The sequence below is a fragment of the Bos indicus genome, chromosome 15 (genome assembly GCF_029378745.1).
Source record: "Bos indicus isolate NIAB-ARS_2022 breed Sahiwal x Tharparkar chromosome 15, NIAB-ARS_B.indTharparkar_mat_pri_1.0, whole genome shotgun sequence".
Classification (NCBI taxonomy): domain Eukaryota; kingdom Metazoa; phylum Chordata; class Mammalia; order Artiodactyla; family Bovidae; genus Bos; species Bos indicus.
In genome coordinates, this window is record NC_091774.1 from 44188208 (window position 1) to 44208709 (window position 20502).

At 43.4% G+C, this 20502-nt stretch overlaps 1 protein-coding gene across 4 annotated transcripts in view; it reads left to right on the forward strand.

The window, feature by feature from the left end:
• DENND2B (DENN domain containing 2B) overlaps positions 1-20502 on the forward strand; it is a 171196-nt gene that overhangs the window by 103374 nt on the left and 47320 nt on the right. For all 4 annotated transcript variants that reach the window (XM_019975153.2, XM_070803709.1, XM_019975152.2 and 1 more), the window contains one exon: positions 3625-3729. In XM_019975153.2, the coding sequence (XP_019830712.2) occupies positions 3650-3729 (80 nt within the window). In that variant the 5' untranslated portion in view covers positions 3625-3649. The remainder of the gene's footprint in view (positions 1-3624; positions 3730-20502) is intronic.

The window sequence follows — 20502 nt, forward strand, 5'->3', positions numbered from 1 at the left end:
GTCAATGTGATGAGAATGCTGATCAGAGTGAGAGAACTGTTGTTTCTGTTTACTTTTAACTTTTCCCTGAAGGTGATGTTAGCCCAGAACAGAGTGCACATTCATATTGAAAATATATTTGGTACATCAATTATTGCTGTGTCACATCCACTCTCCAAGGCACTTAAAAATTTTTAATTTTTTTTTTAACACCTACATTGAGATATAATTCACATGCTATAAAATTCACCCCTGTAAAGTGTACAATTCATTTGTTTTTTATGTATTTGTAGAGTTATATAACCATCACCACTATCTAATTCCAGAACTTTTTTTCATACCCCAAAAGAAACACTGTATTCATAGGAGTCACTCCCCATTCTGCCACCCTAAACCCAATCCTGAGCCACCACTAATTTTATATCTCTGTAGACTTGTCTATTCTGGACATTTCATAAAACTGGCATCAGGGTTCATCCATGAAGAATGTATCTTTTTATGTCTGAATAATATTCCATTTTATGGATATACCACATTAAAAAAAATCTTTTGGCCACTCCATGTGGCATGTAGGATCTTATTTCCCCCACCAGGGATGGAACCCATGCCCCCTGCATTGGTAGCTTGGAGTCTTAACTCCTGGACCATAGGAAAGCCCCACATTTGCCAATGCAGCCATCCATTGATGGACATTTGGGTTTCCACTTTTTGGCTGTTATGAACATTAGTACAAGTATTTGTGTGGACGTGATTTCCTTTCTCATGGCTGTATATCCAGGAGTGGGTCATGCTGGGTCATGTGGTAACTATATATCACTTTTTGAGGAACTGCCAACTGCTTTCCAAAGTGGCAGCACAATTTTACATTTCCCACCACCAGTGAATGAAGGTTCTCATTTCTCCACCATCTCACAGTCTAACTAATGCTTGTTTTTATCTGTCTTTTTTATTGTAGTCATCCTGGTGGTGTGAAGTAATACTGGGTTAACCAAAAGGTTCATTTGGGGTTTCCCGTAAGATGTTACAAAAAACCTGAATGAACTTTTCGGCCAACCCAGTACCTTATTGTGGTTTTACTTTGTATTTCCCTAATGACTAGTGATGTTGAGCATTGCTTCATGTGCTTATTAGCCAATTTTATATCTTTGGAGAAATGTCTGTTTAAATCCTTTGCATATTTTTAAATTGGATTATGTGTCTTTTTTATTATTGAGCTGTAAGAGTTCTTTATATATTCTAGGTACAAGTAGCTTAGCCAATATATATCATTTGCAGATAATTCTCCCATTCTGTGGGTGTCTTTCTACTCTTATATTTTTTATAGCATGAAATTTTTTATTTAATATGATATAGTTTATATCTTTTTTCTTTTTTTTGCTTGTGCTTTTTGGTGTCATACCTAAGAAACCATTGCCTAATCCAGTGTTACGAAGATTTACCTCTATGTTTTCTTCCAGGTTTTTCTTCTGTAATTTTAATTCTTAAATTTAGTTCTTGATACATTTTTACTTTTTTTTTTGGTATAGTGTCAGGGCAAGTGTCCTACTTTATTCTCTATATACAAATACACAGTTGTCTGAGCATCGTTTGTTAAAAAGACTCTTCTTTCCCTCTTCAATTATCTTATTATCATCCTTGTTGAAATCAGCTGACCATTAATATATGAGTTTATTTCTCAATTCTATTCTGTTGATTTCTGTTTCTATTCTTATATCTGTGTACACTGTCTTGATTATTATGGCTTTGTGGTATTTTGAAATTGGGAAATCCGAGTCTTTTAAGTTTATTCTTCATTTCCATGATTCTTTTGACTGCTCTAGGTCACTGGCACTGCCATAAAATTTTAGGATCAGTGTCAATTTCTGCAGTTGATGGATATTCGATTCAACCTATAGATCAATTTGGGAAATACTGCCATCTTAACAACTTTGAGTTTTCTGATTGCGAACATGGGATGTCTTTCTGTTTATGTCTTCTTTACTTTCTGTCAATGATGTTTTGCAGTTTGCAGTGTATAAGTCTTGCACTTCTTTTGTTACATCTCTTCCTAAGTATTTTATTCCTTTTGCTGCTATTATTGTGCAGCATACTAAGTTGCTTCAGTTGTGTCTGACTCTTTGTGATGCCATGGACTGTAGCCTGCCAGGTTTCTCTGTCTGTGGGATTCTCCAGGCAAGAATACTGGAATGAGTTGCCATGCCCTCCTTCAGGGGATCTTTCTGACCCAGAGATTTAACTCATGTCTCTTATGTCTACTTGCATTGGTAAAGTGAAAAGTGAAAGTGAAGTCACTCAGCCATGTCCAACTCTTTGTGACCCCGTGGACTGTAGCCTTCCAGGCTCTTCCCTCCATGGGATTCTCCAGGCAAGAATACTGGAGTGGGTAGCCATTTCCTTCTCCAGGGGATCTTCCTAACCCAGGGATTGAACCCTGGTCTCCAGCATTGCAGGCAGACGCTTTAACCTCTGAGCCACTAGGGAAGCCTTGAATTGGTAGGTGGGTTCTTTATCACTAGCGCCACCTGGGAAGCTGCCATTATTAATGGAATTGTTTTTCTTGATTTTGTTTTTAGATTGTTCATTGCTAGTGTGTAGAAAGAAATTGATTCTTTAAGTATTACCTTATATCCTGCAAGCATGCTTGACATTATATATTATTTTAACGGTGTTTTAGTGGAAATGTTATGACTTTCTACAAGCATGATTGTATCATCTGCAATATGAGATAATTTTACTTTTTCTTTTCCAGTCTGGATGTACCCTTAAGTTTTAACCTTTTCCTTCATTATTTTAGCATAAAACAACTTTATATGATATTAGCTAATCGTATATGGTACATATACAACATTTTTCACTTTGTAGTGCTTAGATACTTTAAAGCATATTAATTTTATTTTAATGGGTGTTAAAAATATGATAGCTCATAATTTTATGGTGTTGACTTAGGTATCACTTTATTAGGGTGTTCTTCCCTGAACATCCTATTTAAAATGGCACATCTTTCCTTTTCCTCTACCTTGCTTCATTTTTCCTTCCCACCACTTACCACTATACATATTATACACAAGCATACACTTACATGTCACACACGTGAGATGTGCCTGCGTATTGTCTGTTTCCTTCTGCTAGGATGTAAGCTCCCTGAGAGCAGAGGCTTGGGTTTATTCTTTGCTGATGGCAGTGTCCAGGAAATGGGTACTCAGCAAATATTTGTCAGTGGCTAATTGTTTAGAATGGAGTTAAGACCAGTACGTCAGTTTCAAGTTGATTCAAGAAAAATACTGAATAAATAATTGTTCAGGAAGTATACAAATATGGCAAAATTCATAAGGGCTATATGGCTTGCCAGAAAGTTGGGAAACTCTAACTTCAGTAACGAGAAGAAGCTGGATGGGAATGGAATTTTTAAAATCGTTTTCTGTGAAGTGAGAAGTTATTTGTTAGCTCACAGACTTTTCCCCAACCCAGATCAGGGAAGCCTTGAGGCCCACAAGCTGTAACAGATGAAATTAAATATATGTGGGAAAGTGGTTTCCACTTCCACCACAGAAACCCTGCTGGCAGTTCTGGAGGTCATCTGGGAATGTTTGAGGTGCTTTGGGCTACCCATGGAAACTTGGCTGATTGGTCTTGTCTTCTTTGCAGGGCTCTGTGTTTGCAGAGAGCAGAAATGACCATGACTGCCAACAAGAATTCCAGCATCACCCACGGAGCTGGAGGCACTAAGGCCCCTCGAGGGACTCTGAGCAGGTGAGTCGGGGAACATTGCCTGGGGGAGTGAAGCTCAGTGGAGGGTAGACTCAAAGGACACCTAACGCCCTATGTCCTGGATAGGACTGCTGCCAAGTGTGTGTGGTTATCTTCATGATTCTGACAGTCATCCAGGTGAATCATCTGGGCCAAACTTCAACCACTGACCAAACAGTGAGATCTCAGGGCATTTTCTTATGCCCTCTAAAATTTTGCTTCCTCATCTGTGACATAATAATAGTACCTGTCTCTCAGAGTTTCCTTGAGGATTAAATGAGATGATAATGTCAGTGCTTAGCATAGTGCCTAGCAAAAAAAACACGTATTAAATATTAGCTCCATCTCTGCAATGGGATAGAAGCTTCCAGAGCTGGCAGTTAAAGGTACAACTGTCACCAGGGCTTCTCAGGTCTTGGCCTAGGCTAGATGCTGATTTCCTTGAAGAACCTCTTTTACTAAAGCCACATACGTTTCATAGCCCCTTCATCTGAATCTCAGCTGGATGGGTTTGGCTTTGGAACCTCAGCTGCTGGAACGGGTAGCTATGAGAAGGATGCTCATCTTAGATGGGGATTGGGCTCATGGCCTCCTGGAGGGCAGGACTGTGCAGCGCAGAAGGATGCTCATCTTAGATGGGGATTGGGCTCATGGCCTCCTGGAGGGCAGGACTGTGCAGCGCCAGACTGAGTCTGGTGGAGTGGCGCACACTCAGGTCTGCCCAAAGGTTGTGGTAGATGTTTGGTTCGTTCAAGAGCTGGAATCCAGGTATGGTTGGTAGAGAGGGGCACAGGCTGTAGTCCCTGGGGAGTGGCTGGAGTTGAAGGAGGCAAGAGGAATTCTGTACACCATACGTGCAGAGTTTGGTCCCTGTGGAAATGGTCTGGATGGACTGTACCAACTAAATGAAAACTGGTAGGTTCTGACATGTTAAATACATAAGAGTTTGGGGCTTAGACAGACAAATTAACTATCTGCTGTGTAGCAACAAGAGCAGTAAGGACACCCTCTGCCCACCCACTCTCTCTAACCTGGACTACAGTTGCTGGCATACTTGCTTCCCTGAACAGGGTGAGGCTGAGGATGGCAGAGACCAGCAACCTAATGGGTAAAGTGGATAGAAAAACTGAACTCTCCCAGGGCATGTTGATGGCTGAGGCAGAAACAGGTCTGGGTCTTAGACTTTTTGTCCCGCGTAATCTGCTTCTTGGGAACAACTTGGTGGGCTCTGGCCAGTCAGGGGACATTTCTTCCTCTGCAGTGTGAATGTGAATTGGCAGATGGAGACTGGCAGTGAAGGTCCCCATCTTTTTTATATGAGACTGTAGGGGTGAAATAGGCATTATTTGTGATTTTACTGTTTTATTCTTAAGTTAAAAGAAATAGTATACTTTGAACCTGAATTAGAAATTACCGTACCCAGCAGCCCTCAGCTCCTTTAAGTATTTGTTTCTTCTTCTAATTTCCGCTTCGTGGGTGGGTGGGATGAGAGATGCATTGTTTACATAAAGTCACAACGCAGAATCAGAACTGCTGACAGGCACCCTAGTTTCTATTTGGAGTACAGCCCTACATGTTTTACACATTTTTAGAAATCCCTCTTCCTTTAGCTTCTCAGCATGCTTGCCGTTGTAACATGATGGATGGTACTTGTAAATATCTGAGTCTCTGATGTGCCTAAAAAAAGCATTTCTCCCTTCTCAGTCTTCACTTCCCTCCCTTCCTGCCACATTTCCGCTTCCCTCCCTACTTTCCTCGGGTTTTGGCATGGAGTCACAGGCCTTGTCTCAGAGGCTACTGCTGGGCTGTAGTTGTTACATCACAGTCGTCTGGCGGTGTCGTCTGGTGGCTGCCTCCACCCGCAGCCGCATCTGGGGCTGTTCTTTGGGCTGAGTAGGGCAGTAAGTCACCCGTTCATTTAGGAAGTTGTCAGGCAACCCCGAGGGCTCTCCTTCTAGGTGCCAGGCTCTGTGGTGGACAGTGAGGGGCACAAAGGAAGGATCCATTTTCTTTTTTTCAAGGCATTTACAGTTTGGATCGATGACGTTGGCACCCAGATTTCTTAGTCGGACCTTCTAATAGACATTTGCCTGGGACCTGGGGCCCTTTAATCATTGCCCATTCAGGAGTGCCAGTGAGAAAAAGACTCCCAGGTGTGACTGGTTGGTGAGTACAGGGGTGCTGGGGCCTTGGAAAGCTGGGCCTTGGAGCCCTGGCGGCTTTAGGGATCTCTGTCCACATCATCCACATGGAGGCAAAGGAAGCTGATGACACGGAGAAGACTTTGTATCTAACTTTGGGGGCAGGGGTACTTTGGGGCATGGAAAACTGGCGGGGAAGGGCAGATGGTACCCTAAGGAAGTGCCGAGATATGTATTTTCAAGGTTCTATCCTTAATTTGAATAAGATCTCACCTGGTGCCACCACTGAGCTAGTTTGGGTTAAGGATCCTAGATTCCATTGCATTATTAGCTTTTTATGGATGTTTTGCTAATTTATTATCTTCCTTTTCCTTTATAGCCCATTCTTGATCTGGTAAGATATGTAGGAGGAGGAAATCAACCTTTCATTTGACCACCAGAGTTCTGTTCTTTACTATGTTTGGGTCTCCTGGAGCAAGCTTCCCTTTCTGTTTGTTAGTGAGGCCAGAGGGGCGTGATGCTTCACTCTTAGCTGCTTTCCCTCCCCACAGGCAGCTCCAGCTTGCTTAGATTTGGCCGCATCCATTTTTGGGGGTGGGAGGTGAGATTCTCAAAGCTTCTCTGAGTTCTAGAGGTCAGGCTTTATGATGTTGGTACTGATGACCTGGGTGAGACTAGAAGCAGCTCAGTGACTTGCAAACAAAAAGGTGTTGTATTGAGAGCTAGTTCAGCCATCTCGATGGGGTAAACTTTGCCACTTGGTGCTCTCAGGAGATTTCACTTGTGCTATAAGACTTGGCGGGCAGCAGGGGCTATTCTCAGAAGACTTGTCACGCCTGCTGATTTCCTCAACAGCTTCTTTACTGTGAAACTCCAGCGTGCAGGTCATTGTGACTTAAAAATACAAGCTATTGGTATTGTTTTTTAGGAACCTTGCCTCTGGATGTATGTGTGGGAAACTTGGGTGACTATAGAAGTATAGGTTTCTTGGGGTCAAGGACTTTGACTTCTTTCTGTCTCCTCCAAGCCTGGAACGATACCCGGTATCCAGAAGACTGTTGACCAGTTGTCTAGATGGCTGTGAGATCAGTCTCATAGAGCATAGGCTACATGCTATTTGAGTTCTTATAGTTCTTTCATAATAGGTCTTATTAACTTAGTTTTTTTTTTAATTAATTTATTTTTAATTGTTTTACATCATTGTGTTGATTTCTGCCTATATCAACATAAATCAGCCATAGGTATACATATGTCCCCCAACTTCTTGAAATTCCCTCCCACACCCCACCCTATTCCACCCCCTAGGTCATCACAGAGCACTGGATTTGAGCTCCCTGCGTCATACAGCAAGTTGCCACTGCTTATCTAATTTTACATGTGGTGATGTGTATGTTTCAATGCTACTCTCTCAATTCATCCCACCCTCTCCTTCCCCTCTGTGTCCACAAGTCTGTTCTCTGTGTCTGCATCTCCACTGCTGCCCTGCAAATAAGTTCACCCAGACCATCTTTATAGATTCCATATATATGTGTTAATATACGATATTTGTTTTTCTCTTTCTGACTTAATGTCACTCTGTAGAGCAGGCTCTAGGTTCATCTACCTTATTAGAATTGAATCAAATGCATTCCTTTTTATGGCCGAGTAATAGGGCTTCCCACTCCCCAGGTTGGTAGGTGCCCAGTATCCTACTGGAGACCAGTGGAGAAATAACTCCAGGAAGAATGAAGAGATGGAGCCAAAGCAAAACAACACACAGTTGTGGATGTGACTGGTGATGAAAGAAAACTCTGATGCTGTAAAGAGCAATATTGCGTAGGAACCTGGAATGTTAGGTCCATGAATCAAGGCAAATTGGAAATAGTCAAACAAGAGATGGCAAGAGTGAACATCGACATTTTAGGAATCAGGGAACTAAAATGGACTGGAATGGGTCAATTTAACTCAGATGATCATTAATTATATCTACTATTTGGGCAAGAATCCCTTAGAAGAAATGGAGTAGCCATCATAGTCAACAAAAGAGTCTGAAATGCAGTACTTGGATGCAGTCTCAAAAACAACAGAATGATCTCTGTTTCCAAGGCAAGCCATCCAGTATCACAGTAATCCAAGTTTATGCCCTAATTAGTAACACTAAAGAAGTTGAAGTTGAACGATTCTATAAAGACCTACAAGACCTTCTAGAACTAATACCCAAAAAAGATGTCCTTTCATTATAGGGGACTGGAATGCAAAAGTAGGAAGTCAACAAACACCTGGAGTAATAGGCAAATTTGGCCTTGGAATACAGAATGAAGCAGGGCAAAGGCTAATAGAGTTTTGCCAAGAGAACACACTGGTCATAGCAAACACCCTCTTCCAACAACACAAGAGAAGACTCTACACATGGACATCACCAGATGGTCAACACCGAAATCAGATTGATTATATTCTTTGCAGGCAAAGGTGGAGAAGCTCTATACAGTCAGCAAAAACAAGACTTGGAGCTGACTGTGGCCTCAGATCATGAATTCCTTATTGCCAAATTCAGACTTAAATTGAAGAAAGTGGGGAAAACCACTAGACCATTCAGGTATGACCTAAATCAAATTCCTTATGATTATACAGTGGAAGTGACAAATAGATTCAAGGGATCAGATCTGATAGACAGAGTGCCTGATGAACTATGGATGAAGGTTCATGACACTGTTAAAGAAGCAGTGATCAAGACCATTCCCAAGAAAAAGAAATGCAAAAAGGCAAAATGGCTGTCTGAGGATGCCTTACAAATAGCTGTGAAAAGAAGAGAAGTGAAAGGCAAAGGAGAAAAGGAAAGATATACCTATTTGAATGCAGAGTTCCAAAGAATAGCAAGGAGAGATAAGAAAGCCTTCCTCAGTGATCAATGCAAAGAAATAGAGGAAAACAATAGAATGGGAAAGACTAGAGATCTCTTTAAGAAAATTAGAGATACCAAGGGAACATTTCATGCAAAGATGGGTACAATAAAGGACAGAAATGGTATGGACAGAAGCAGAAGATTTAAGAAGTGGTAAGAATACACAGAAGAACTATACAAAAAAGATCTTTATGACCCAGATAACCACAATGGTGTGATCACTCACCTAGAGCCAGATATCCTGGAGTGTGAAGTCAAGTGGGCCTTAGGAAGCATCACTACAAAGCTAGTGGAGGTGATGGAATTCCAGTTGAGCTATTTCAAATCCTAAATGATGATGCTGTGAAAGTGCTGCACTCAATATGCCAGCAAATTTGGAAAACTCAGCAGTGGCCACAGGACTGGAAAAGGTCAGTTTTCATTCCAATCCCAAAGAAAGGCAATGCCAAAGAATGTTCAAACTACCACACAATTGCACTCATCTCACACGCTGGCAAAGTAATGCTCAAAATTCTCCAAGCCAGGCTTCAACAGTGTGTGAACCATGAACCTTCAGATGTTTAAGCTGGATTTAGAAAAGGCAGAGAAACCAGAGCTCAAACTGCCAAAATCTGTTGGATCATTGAAAAAGCAAGAGAGTTCCAGAAAAACATCTACTTCTGCTTCATTGACTATGCCAAAGCCTTTGACTGTGTGGATCACAACAAACTGTGGAAAATTCTAAAAGAGATGGGAATACCAGACCACCTGACCTGCCTCCTGAGAAATCTATATGCAGGTCAAGAAGCAACAGTTAGAACTGAACATGGAACAACAGACTGGTTCCAAATCAGGAAAGGAGTATGTCAAGGCTGTATATTGTCACCCTGCTTATTTAACTTATATGCGGAGTACATGTGAAATGCCGGGCTGGATGAAGCACAAGCTGGAATCAAGATTGCCAGGAGAAATATCAATAACCTCAGATATGCAGATGACACCACCCTTCTGGCAGAAAGCAAAGAAGAACTAAAGAGCCTCTTGATGAAGGTGAAAGAGGAGAGTGAAAAAGTTAGCTTAAAACTCAACATTCAAAAAACGAAGATCATGGCATCTGGTCCCATCACTTCATGAAAAATAGATGGGGAAACAATGGAAACAGTGAGAGACTTTATTTTTTGGGGGGCTCCAAAATCACTGCAGATGGTGACTGCAGCCATGAAATTAAAATAAACTTGCTCCTTGGAAGAAAAGTTATGATCAGCTTAGCATGTTAGAAAGCAAAGACATCACTTTGCCAACAAAGGTCTGTCTAGTCAAAGCTTTGGTTTTTCCATTAGTCATGTGTGGATATGAGAGTTGGACTATAAAGAAATCTAAGCAATGAAGAATTGATGCTTTTGAATTGTGATATTGGAGAAGACTTTTGAGAGTCCCTTGAACTGCAAGGAAATCCAACCAGTCCATCCTAAAAGAAATCAGTCCTGAATATTCATTGGAAGGACTGATGCTGAAGCTGAAACTTCAACATTTTAGCTACCTGATGGGAAGAACTGACTTATTTGAAAAGACCCTGATGCTTTGAAAGATTGAAGGCAGGAGGAGAAGGGGACAACAGAGGATGAGATGGTTGGATGGCATTACTGACTCAATGGACATGAGTTTGAGTCAGCTTCAGGAGCTGGTGATGGACATGGAGGCCTGGCGTGCTGCAGTCCATGGGGTTGCAAAGAGTCGGACACAACTGAGTGACTGAACTGAACTGAATAGGGCTTCCCTGGTCTTGCTAGTGATAAAGAACCTGCCTACAAATGCAGGAGGCATGAGAGACTTGAGTTCAATCCCTGGGTCAGGAAGATCCCCTGGAGGAGGGCATGGCAACCCACTCCAGTATTCTTACCTGGAGAATCCCATGGACAGAGGAACCTGGCAACCTGCGGTCCATAGGGTCACAAAGAGTCGGATCTGACTGAAACAACTTAGCACGCACACACCCACAATAGGAGTGGGAGAGTGAAGTGTGCGTTCTTGCCCCTATTAGTTTTGTATCCTTGGGGAGTACCTCCTCTTCTCTGTGTCTGTTGCCCGAACTATCAAACAAGTGGGTGACCAGTACAGGTCTTGTTAACTTTGGATTCCCTTTCCATTTAGTCCACTGACTCTGAGAAAGAGAAGAAAAGGAACCTGAGAGCTCATTTGGTCTCAACCACTTGTTTGATAGTTTGGGCAACAAACCCAGAGAAGAGGAGGTAGTCCCCAAGGATACAAAGCTAATGGGAAGAATGCATGCCTAGCTCTCTTGCTCCTTCCATTATTTTATTTTACCACCACATTCATCTCCCTGTAAACACAACTGGGCTCTCCCTGCTCAGAAACCACTGTCATCTGTGACACCATCAAACTCGACCTGGTTGGAAAGGCTTTCCTAGAAGCCCTGATGTTTGTTTCTGCTTTTATCCTTCACTGCGCTCCTGCATGAACCTGACAGTTCTGCCAGTCTGGATACAGATGTTACTTCCTGCAGGGCTTTTCCTGACCACTCGCTCGGAAGGATTTCCCTCCCCATCTTGGTTCAGAGCCTCCGAGTGGCACTTTTAGTACCTCCTAAGGTGAGTAAGTGGATTTTTCCCAGTGGGATTGCTATGGAACAATTGTTTCTTAAGAGTCTTAGAAGCTTTATTATTTAGAGAATCTGCATGGCTCGCCCTTAAGATCCTTAGAAGGCCTTTTGTCTGTAAGCGTCAATGAGGCTAGGATTTCCTGGGCAGTCCAGTGGTTAAAACTTCACCTTCCAGTACAGGAAGTATGGGTTTAGTCCCTGATCAGGGAGCTAAGACCCCACATGGCTCACCACCAAAAAGCCAAAACATTAAAAACAAACAAACAAAAAACAGTATTTTAACAAATTCAATAAAGAAGTTAAAAATGATCCACAGGAAAAAAACAAAAAGATTCAATGAGGCAGCACTTTAAATATTTTTTAGGTCTTGATAAAGGATCTTGCAGTCCCACTCTAGATTTTTTTCTGAAGATTTATTGAGGGATAATTAAAGTATTATAAACTATCCAATTTAAAGTTTTCAGTTTGATGAGTTTACAGACACGCACACAGAGTATAACTGTCACCGCAGTCTGGAAGCCATTTCCTAATTTGAGAATTTTTTATTGCCTAGAGAAGGAAATGGCAACCCACTCCAGTACTCTTGCCTGGAGAATCCCATCGAGGGAGGAGCCTGGTAGGCTACAGTCCATGGGGTCGCAAAGAGTCGGACATGACTGAGCGACTTCACTGTCACTTTCAGAGAGATAGAGACTGGAACAAGTTTTATTTTCTAACTCTGAAAACCCTTTGTCATTAATGTTTCCTTTAAATTTTGCTGGAAAACTGAACAGTTCCTGTTTAGCTCATCTCTTTTCTTATTCACTAGTGACAGTTCAGTTCATTTCAGTTCAGTCGCTCAGTCGTGTCCGGCTCTTTGCAACCCCCCGAACTGCAGCACGCCAGGCCTCCCTGTCCATCACCAACTCCCAGAGTTCACTCAAATTCACGTCCATCGAGTCGGTGATGTCATCCAACCATCTCATCCTCTGTTGTCCCCTTCTCCTCCTGTCCCCAATCCCTCCCAGCATCAGAGTCTTTTCCAATGAGCCAACTCTTTGCATGAGGTGGCCAAAGTATTGGAGTTTCAGCTTTAGCATCAGTCCTTCCAAAGAACACCCAGGACTGATTTCCTTTAGAATGGACTGGTTGGATCTCCTTGCAGTCCAAGGGACTCTCAAGAGTCTTCTCCAACACCACAGTTCAAAAGCATCAATTCTTCAGTGCTCAGGTTTCTTCACAGTCCAACTTTCACATCCATACATGACTACTGGAAAAACCATAGCCTTGACTAGATGGACCTTTGTTGGCAAAGTAATGTCTCTGCTTTTGAATATGCCATCTAGGTTGGTCATAACCTTCCTTCCAAGGAGTAAGCGTCTTTTCATTTCATGGCTGCAATCACCATCTGCAGTGATTTTGGAGCCCCAAAAAATAAAGTCTGACACTGTTTCCACTGTTTCCCCATCTATTTGCCATGAAGTGATGGGACCAGATGCCATGATCTTAGTTTTCTGAATGTTGAACTTTAAGCCAACTTTTTCACTCTCCTCTTTCACTTTCATCAAGATGCTCTTTAGTTCTTCATTGCTTTCTGCCATAAGGGTGGTGTCATCTGCATATCTGAGGTTATTGATATTTCTCTCAGCAATCTTGATTCCAGCTTGTGCTTCTTCCAGCCCAGCGTTTCTCATGATGTACTCTGCATAGAAGTTAAATAAGCAGGGTGACAATATACAGCCTTGATGTACTCCTTTTACTATTTGGAACCAGTATGTTGTTCTATGTCCAGTTCTAACTGTTGCTTCCTGACCTCCATATAGGTTTCTCAAGAGGCAGGTCAGGTGGTCTGGTATTCCCATCTCTTTCAGAATTTTCCACAGTTTATTGTGATCCACATAGTCACAGGCTTTGGCATAGTCAATACAGCAGAAATAGATGTTTTTCTGGAACTCTCTTGCTTTTTCCATGATCCAGCGGTTGTTGGCAATTTGATGTCTGGTTCCTCTGCCTTTTCGAAAACCAGCTTGAACATCTGGAGGTTCACGGTTCACGTATTGCTGAAGCTTGGCTTGGAGAATTTTGAGTATTACTTTACTATCATGTGAGATGAGTGCAATTGTGCGGTAGTTTGAGCATTCTTTGGCATTGCCTTTCTTTGGGATTGGAATGAAAACTGAGCTTTTCCAGTCCTGTGGCCACTGCTGAGTTTTCCAAATTTGCTGGCATATTGAGTGCAATGACAGTTAGAAGGAGTCAAATGGCATCTTCAGCACTCTGCCTGGAAATGTCTTTAGCTAGATCATCTCATTTATTTTCCATGTTACCACAGGTGACAGAATTACCAAACTTTTCAATATTATGAGGGTCCCCTTATCTCTAGCTTCTAACATTTGCTTTATTTTATTTTAACCACCACCCCCAGTAGCCATGCCTCAGTCCCACAGTCAGTGTTTTAGGTTTTTGTTTCAACAGCGTGCCACTTCTCGGTACCAAAATTTGTGCCTGTTGTCTATTGCCACATAACCACCGCAGATTTCATAGTGTCAAACAGCCATTTTATTATGCCCACAGACTCCGTAGATTAGCTGGTTACAGACAGAGACTACATGCATGTCTGCTGCTGCTCATGTCTGGAACCTCAGCTGGAAAGATTTCAAGACTTAGGGCGACTCAGTGGCTAGGGGCTGGTGTCTCCTGGAATCGTCTGATCTCACATGTCTCGGGGGTTGATGCTGCTTGTTGCTGGGACCTCAGCTGGGATTGTCAGTCAGAATACCCTCTCCACATGACCTGGGCTTCCTCATAGCCTGGGAGACTGGAAGCAGAAGCTGTTGGTTTCCTGGGGCCTGGGCCTGAAAAGTGGCACAGATTCATTTCTACCATATTCTACTGGTCAAGCAATCTCAGAGCCCAAATTCAAGATTAGGGGTCATTTTGATAGCAGGCATGTCATTTGGGTACTGTGTTTTAAAACCATCACAAATATCTTTAGCAGGTTTTCCTGGAACTGCATTTTCCTCCCTCTTGGCTTTGAATGGTGCCTGGTTCTGCTTTATATGGCAGTTCCATTTTTGCTGGACTAGGGCATTGAGGACGTTCCCATAAGGCATCATTTTTCACCTGTCTCAGAGATGGCTTATACCTGGTAAATACTCTCTATTCAGTGCTGCTACTTCACAGAGGACTAGGGATTGATTCCCTCCCTGAGAAGAGCTCACCATTCCTCTTTGTACTCCTGCAGAAATGAGCCCAGTAACAGGCAGATAGATGTGCTTCCTGGAGATGGAAAGGTGACTCAGTTTGTGCTCAGCTACTGGATTCCCTGGTGGCTCATATGGCAAAGCATCTGCCCGCAATGCAGGAGACCCAAGTTTGATCCCTGGGTTGGGAAGATCCCCTGAAGAAGGAAGTGGCAACCCACTCCAGTACTCTGGCCTAGAAAATTCCATGGATGGAGGAGCCTGGTGGGCTACAGTCTATGGGGTCGCAAAGAGTCGGACACGACTGAGCGACTTCACTTCACTGTTCTGCTTACCCCGACAAACCAAGGCTGACATAGGAGTCTCTGTGCGTGGTGGTCCAGGTATAGCCCCACTTGGAGGATGAGGCTGTCCTGGACCCTCTGGAGGTCTTCCAGCCATTTGAGATGAAGCTGCTTTGCGAGCAGGATGGTCAAGATGTGAGTGTCAGCCTCTTTCTAACTTCTGTCCCAGAATGGGATGTCAGTTACTGAGCTGAGCCCCTGCTCTGGCCTGGGGAACAAACTTCTGGACTTGGAGAAAGGACTCTGGCAGGCCTCCTCCCTATTCTCCTTCTGGGTACCCCAGAATATGTCCTGGGAGAGTGCAGTGAGCATGCCATCTCCAGAGCTGGGTGGTCACATAGTGATGGGAGCATGCCATTGCCCGCTGAGCCAACAGGCCCACTTTAGTTGAGCAGGCCTGGGATGGTGGTTGACCAACTCCAAGGCAGTTTCATTTGGGAGCAGGTTAGACACCTGCTTAGTAGAGACTAGGCATAGTGGAAGTTGGGCCCTGAGTAACCTTCACCTGCAGACAGGCTCACGTCATGGTTCAGTATAGTCGCTCAGTCGTGTCCGACTCTTTGCGACCCCATGGACTGCAGCACGCCAGGACTCCCTGTTCATTACCAACTCCCGGAGGTTACTCAGACTCATGTCCATTGAGTCGGTGATGCCATCCAACCATCTCATCCTCTGTCGTCCCCTTCTCCTTGCAACTTCAATCTTTCCCAACATCAGGGGAGTCATTTCTTCACATCAGGTGGCCAAAGTATTGGAGTTTCAACTTCAACATCAGTCCTTCCAATGAACACTCAGGACTGATAGTTGGGCTGGTTGGATCTCCTTGCAGTCCAAGGGACTCTCAAGAGTCTTCTCCAACACCACAGTTCAAAAGCATCAATTCTGCGGTGTTCAGCTTTCTTTATAGTCCAACTCTCACATCCATACATGACTACTGGAAAAACCATAGCCTTGAGTAGGCAGACCTTTGTTGGCAAAGTAATGTCTCTGCTTTTGAATATGCTGTCTAGGTTGGTCATAACTTTCCTTCCAAGGAGTAAGTGTCTTTTAATTTCATGGCTGTAAGTCACCATCTGCAGTGATTTTGGAGCCCAGAAAAATAAAGTCTGACACTGTTTCCACTGTTTCCCCATCTATTTGCCATGAAGTGATGGGACCAGATACCATGATCTTAGTTTTGTGAATGTTGAGCTTTAGGCCAGATTTTCCACTCTCCTCCTTCACTTTCATCAACAGGCTCTTTACCACGTCCTCGTACCCACAGCCCGTCTCAGTGCCTCTGAGGCTATTTCCTGGACTCCAGGAACCTTCTCCAACTGGCCCCAAGTTGGTCCTCTTCCTGATACTAATACTTCAGGAGCTCTGTGGCCAGAGCATGCTGAATTGAGAACAGTCTTATCGTCAAGGGCTAAAGACAGCCTTCCCTCCCAAAAAGTCCCTGGGTGACCTTGACAATATATACTGTGTCCCTTATCATGAATGCTTCCTGCTGTGTTACTGGAGAATGGCCCAGGTCACTAGCCCAAGGGCTGGGTCATATTCTTGTGAAACAGCGCCAGAGGGAAGGGCATGTATTTTGCACTTTTTAACTCTCACTTTCTGTCTGTGCATGTGTGTCCGTGTACACACATACACACTGCTTTCTCTTTAAGTTTGTTTCTTATTCTCTACCTTAGTTGATGCCCTTTCTCTCCTACTCACTGGTCTTAACACAATTGCGTGTGTGTGCACATGCTTATGTTCCTCTGTTAAATTTCCTTTGCATCTCCCCCTTTCTTCTCTTTCCTTGTATCTGTTTATCTTCCTCCCTCTCCCGTCATGTTGGTTGTGGCCAGTCATGTGCCACAGTGTGGTGGACACGTCTGTGGTGAGCAGCAGAGCTGGCCGCCTGCGGGTGAGGCTGGGCACCAGGGCCCAGTTTCACCGTGTCTGCTTTCCTGGGAACGGGCTCCAAGATGTTAGCATAAAGAGCAAGCGGTGATAAGATCAGAGTCTTAAGTGTCCTTTAGCTGTTTTGTATTTACTTCTCTTTTATATTTCTTCTGTCTTCATGGAACTGTTATTGGTGTTCAAACACTTAAAGTTTACATCATCTTAGTCACACAACTAGTATGTGAGGATACTCAGAGCAAGTGTTTCCCACTGTTTTATAGACGAAGAGCCCGAGGCTCAGAGAATTTAGGTGACTTTGTCATGAGCACATCCAGAAAGTGAGGGAACCAGGACAAGAGCAAATCTCTGGTCTCTAGACTCTTGGCCTAGGGTACGATTTTTGCCTTGCGGGAGAAGGCTTTGGGGACTGACAGCTGTGCTGGGCTGCACTAAGTGCTTTCTGTACGTTTCTATGTTGTTCTTCAGGTCATGTGGCTCAAAGAGGGAGGCGAGGAAATTTGTGAACAATACCCTGGGGAGTCATAAGGAGACCTAGGTTTTAATCATTTTTTTTCATTCGTTCATTTAGTCATTCTGCTGCTGCTGCTGCTGCTGCTGCTAAGTCGCTTCAGTCATGTCCGACTCTGTGTGACCCCATAGACGGCAGCCCACCAGGCTCCCCTGTCCCTGGGATTCTCCAGGCAAGAACATTGGAGTGGGTTGCCATTTCCTTCTCCAATGCATGAAAGTGAAAAGTGAAAGTGAAGTCGCTCAGTCCTGTCTGACTCTTAGCGACCCCATGGACTGCCGCCTATCAGGCTCCTCTGTCCATGGGATTCTCCAGGCAAGAGTACTAGAGTGGGGTGCCATTGCCTTCTCCAAAATTACTTACTAGTACCTAGTATATACAAGCTCAATAAATAAAAACAATTATTAGACAAACAAGGCTATCTGACACATAGTATAACAAGAGTTTCTAAGCACACTGAAATCAAAAACAGGAGAAAACACAAACAACTTTGGTTTTTAAATGAATTGAGCTTTCCTGGTAGCTCAGCTGGTAAAGAATCCTACTGCAATGCAGAAGACCCTGGTTCAATTCCTGGGTTGGGAAGATCTGCTGGAGAAGGGATAGGCTATCCACTTCAGTATGCCTGGGCTTCCCTGATGGTTCAGCTGGAAAGAATCCACCTGCAATGCAGGAGACCTTGGTTCAACCCCTGGGTTGGGAACAGATGTATTAATTCCTACTAAATTCTAGATGCCATACAAAGAGCTAGGGATATTGGGGTTAACAAGACACTGTCACCACCTTCAAGTAGGTTCACTGGTACATAGTTTAGTGAGGGAGGCAGGTGATGAAACCGTACAGTCCAATAAAATGTTACAAAGTTCCAAGACAGACTTTTTCCAGGCACAGTGGAGGCATCAAATCTCACATCGCCCCCTGGGTGAGGGGGGTAGTGTCAAGAGAGATACCACGGAGGAGCCACAGAGATGTGTAAGTGGACAAGCCAGCACCGCAGCAAAGGAGACAGAATGTGTGAAGGCCTAGAGTTGTGAAAAGCAAGGAGTTTGATGTGGCTAAGTGTGAGATGCAGATTTGTTTGGAGGAAAAGACAGTATGAGATGATAGAACACATGAGGACCGGATCACGAGGTCCCTGTGATCCATGCCCATGAATTTGCTTTTCATTCCTTAGATAGTGGGGAGTTAGAAGCATGATGAATTTTGTAGTTTAGAAAGATGTCAGGAGGCAAGAAGATGGCCTTGGAACTGGGTTAAGACCAAAGGCAGAGAGGGAAGTGGAGAGCTTATTTTAACAGTCTCAGTGAAAGGTAAGATCTGAATCAAGGTGCCAGCAGGTAGCAGTGGGGATGGCATGGGGAGGGAAGATCTGAGGTCTTAGGTATTGAGTACATCGTTGTGTCTGGGGAGGGAGCTGGATCAGATGCTTCAGGGAGAGGGGAGAAAGAACAGATCTGACTTTGTCTTCCCTCTGAGGAATGAATTGGGAATATATACCGGAGTCAGCTATATATACAGGAGTTTCAACTGATGAACTATGGAATGAGGTTCGTGACATAGTACAGGAGACAGGGATCAAGACCATCCCCATGGAAAAGAAATGCAAAAAAGCAAAATGGCTGTCTGGGGAGGCCTTACAAATAGCTGTGAAAAGAAGAGAAGTGAAAAGCAAAGGAGAAAAGGAAAGATATAAGCATCTGAATGCAGAGTTCCAAAGAATAGCAAGAAGAGATAAGAAAGCCTTCCTCAGCGATCAATGTAAAGAAATAGAGGAAAACAACACAATGGGAAAGACTAGAGATCTCTTCAAGAAAATTAGAGATCCCAAGGGAACATTTCATGCAAAGATGGGCTCGATAAAGGACAGAAATGGTATGAACCTAACAGAAGCAGAAGATATTAAGAAGAGATGGCAAGAATACACAGAAGAACTGTACAAAAAAGATCTTCATGACCCAGATAATCACAAAGGTGTGATCACTGACCTAGAGCCAGACATCCTGGAATGTTAAGTCAAGTGGGCCTTAGAAAGCATCACTATGAACAAAGCTAGTGGAGGTGATGGAATTCCAGTTGAGCTCTTTCAAATCCTGAAAGATGATGCTGTGAAAGTGCTGCACTCAATATGCCAGCAAATTTGGAAAACTCAGCAGTAGCCTCAGGACTGGAAAAGCTCAGTTTTCATTCCAATCCCAAAGAAAGGCAATGCCAAAGAATGCTCAAACTACCGCACAATTGCACTCATCTCACATGCTAGTAAAGTAATGCTCAAAATTCTCCAAGCCAGGCTTCAGCAATAAGTGAACCATGAACTTCCTAATGTTCAAGCTGGTTTTCCAAAAGGCAGAGGAACCAGAGATCAAGTTGCCAACATCCGCTGGATCATGGAAAAAGCAAGAGAGTTCCAGAAAAACATCTATTTCTGCTTTATTGACTATGCCAAAGCCTTTGACTGTGTGGATCACAATAAACTGTGGGAAATTCTCAAAGAGATGGGAGTACCAGACCACCTGACCTGCCTCTTGAGAAATCTGTATGCAGGTCAGGAAGCAACAGTTAGAACTGGACATGGAACAACAGACTGGTTTCAGATAGGAAAAGGAGTACGTCAAGGCTGTATATTGTCACCCTGCTTATTTAACTTCTATGCAGAATACATCATGAGAAACGCTGGGCTGGAAGAAACACAAGCTGGAATCAAGATTGCCAGGAGAAATATCAATAACCTCAGATATGCAGATGACACCACTCTTATGGCAGAAAGTGAAGAGGAACTAAAGAGCATCTTGATGAAAGTGAAAGTAGAGAGTGAAAAAGTTGGCTTAAAGCTCAACATTCAGAAAACTAAGATCATGGCATCTGGTCCCATCACTTCATGGGAAATAGATGGGGAAACAGTGGAAACAGTGTCAGACTTTATTTTTTTGGGCTCCAAAACCACTGCAGACGGTGACTGCAGCCATGAAATTAAAAGACGCTTACTCCTTGGAAGGAAAGTTATGACCAACCTAGATAGCATATTCAAAAGCAGAGACATTACTTTGCCAACAAAGGTCCGTCTAGTCAAGGCTATGGTTTTTCCTGTGGTCATGTATGGATGTGAGAGTTGGACTGTGAAGAAGGCTGAGCGCCGAAGAATTGATGCTTTTGAACTGTGGTGTTGGAGAAGAAACTCTTGAGAGTCCCTTGGACTGCAAGGAGATCCAACCAGTCCATTCTGAAGGAGAT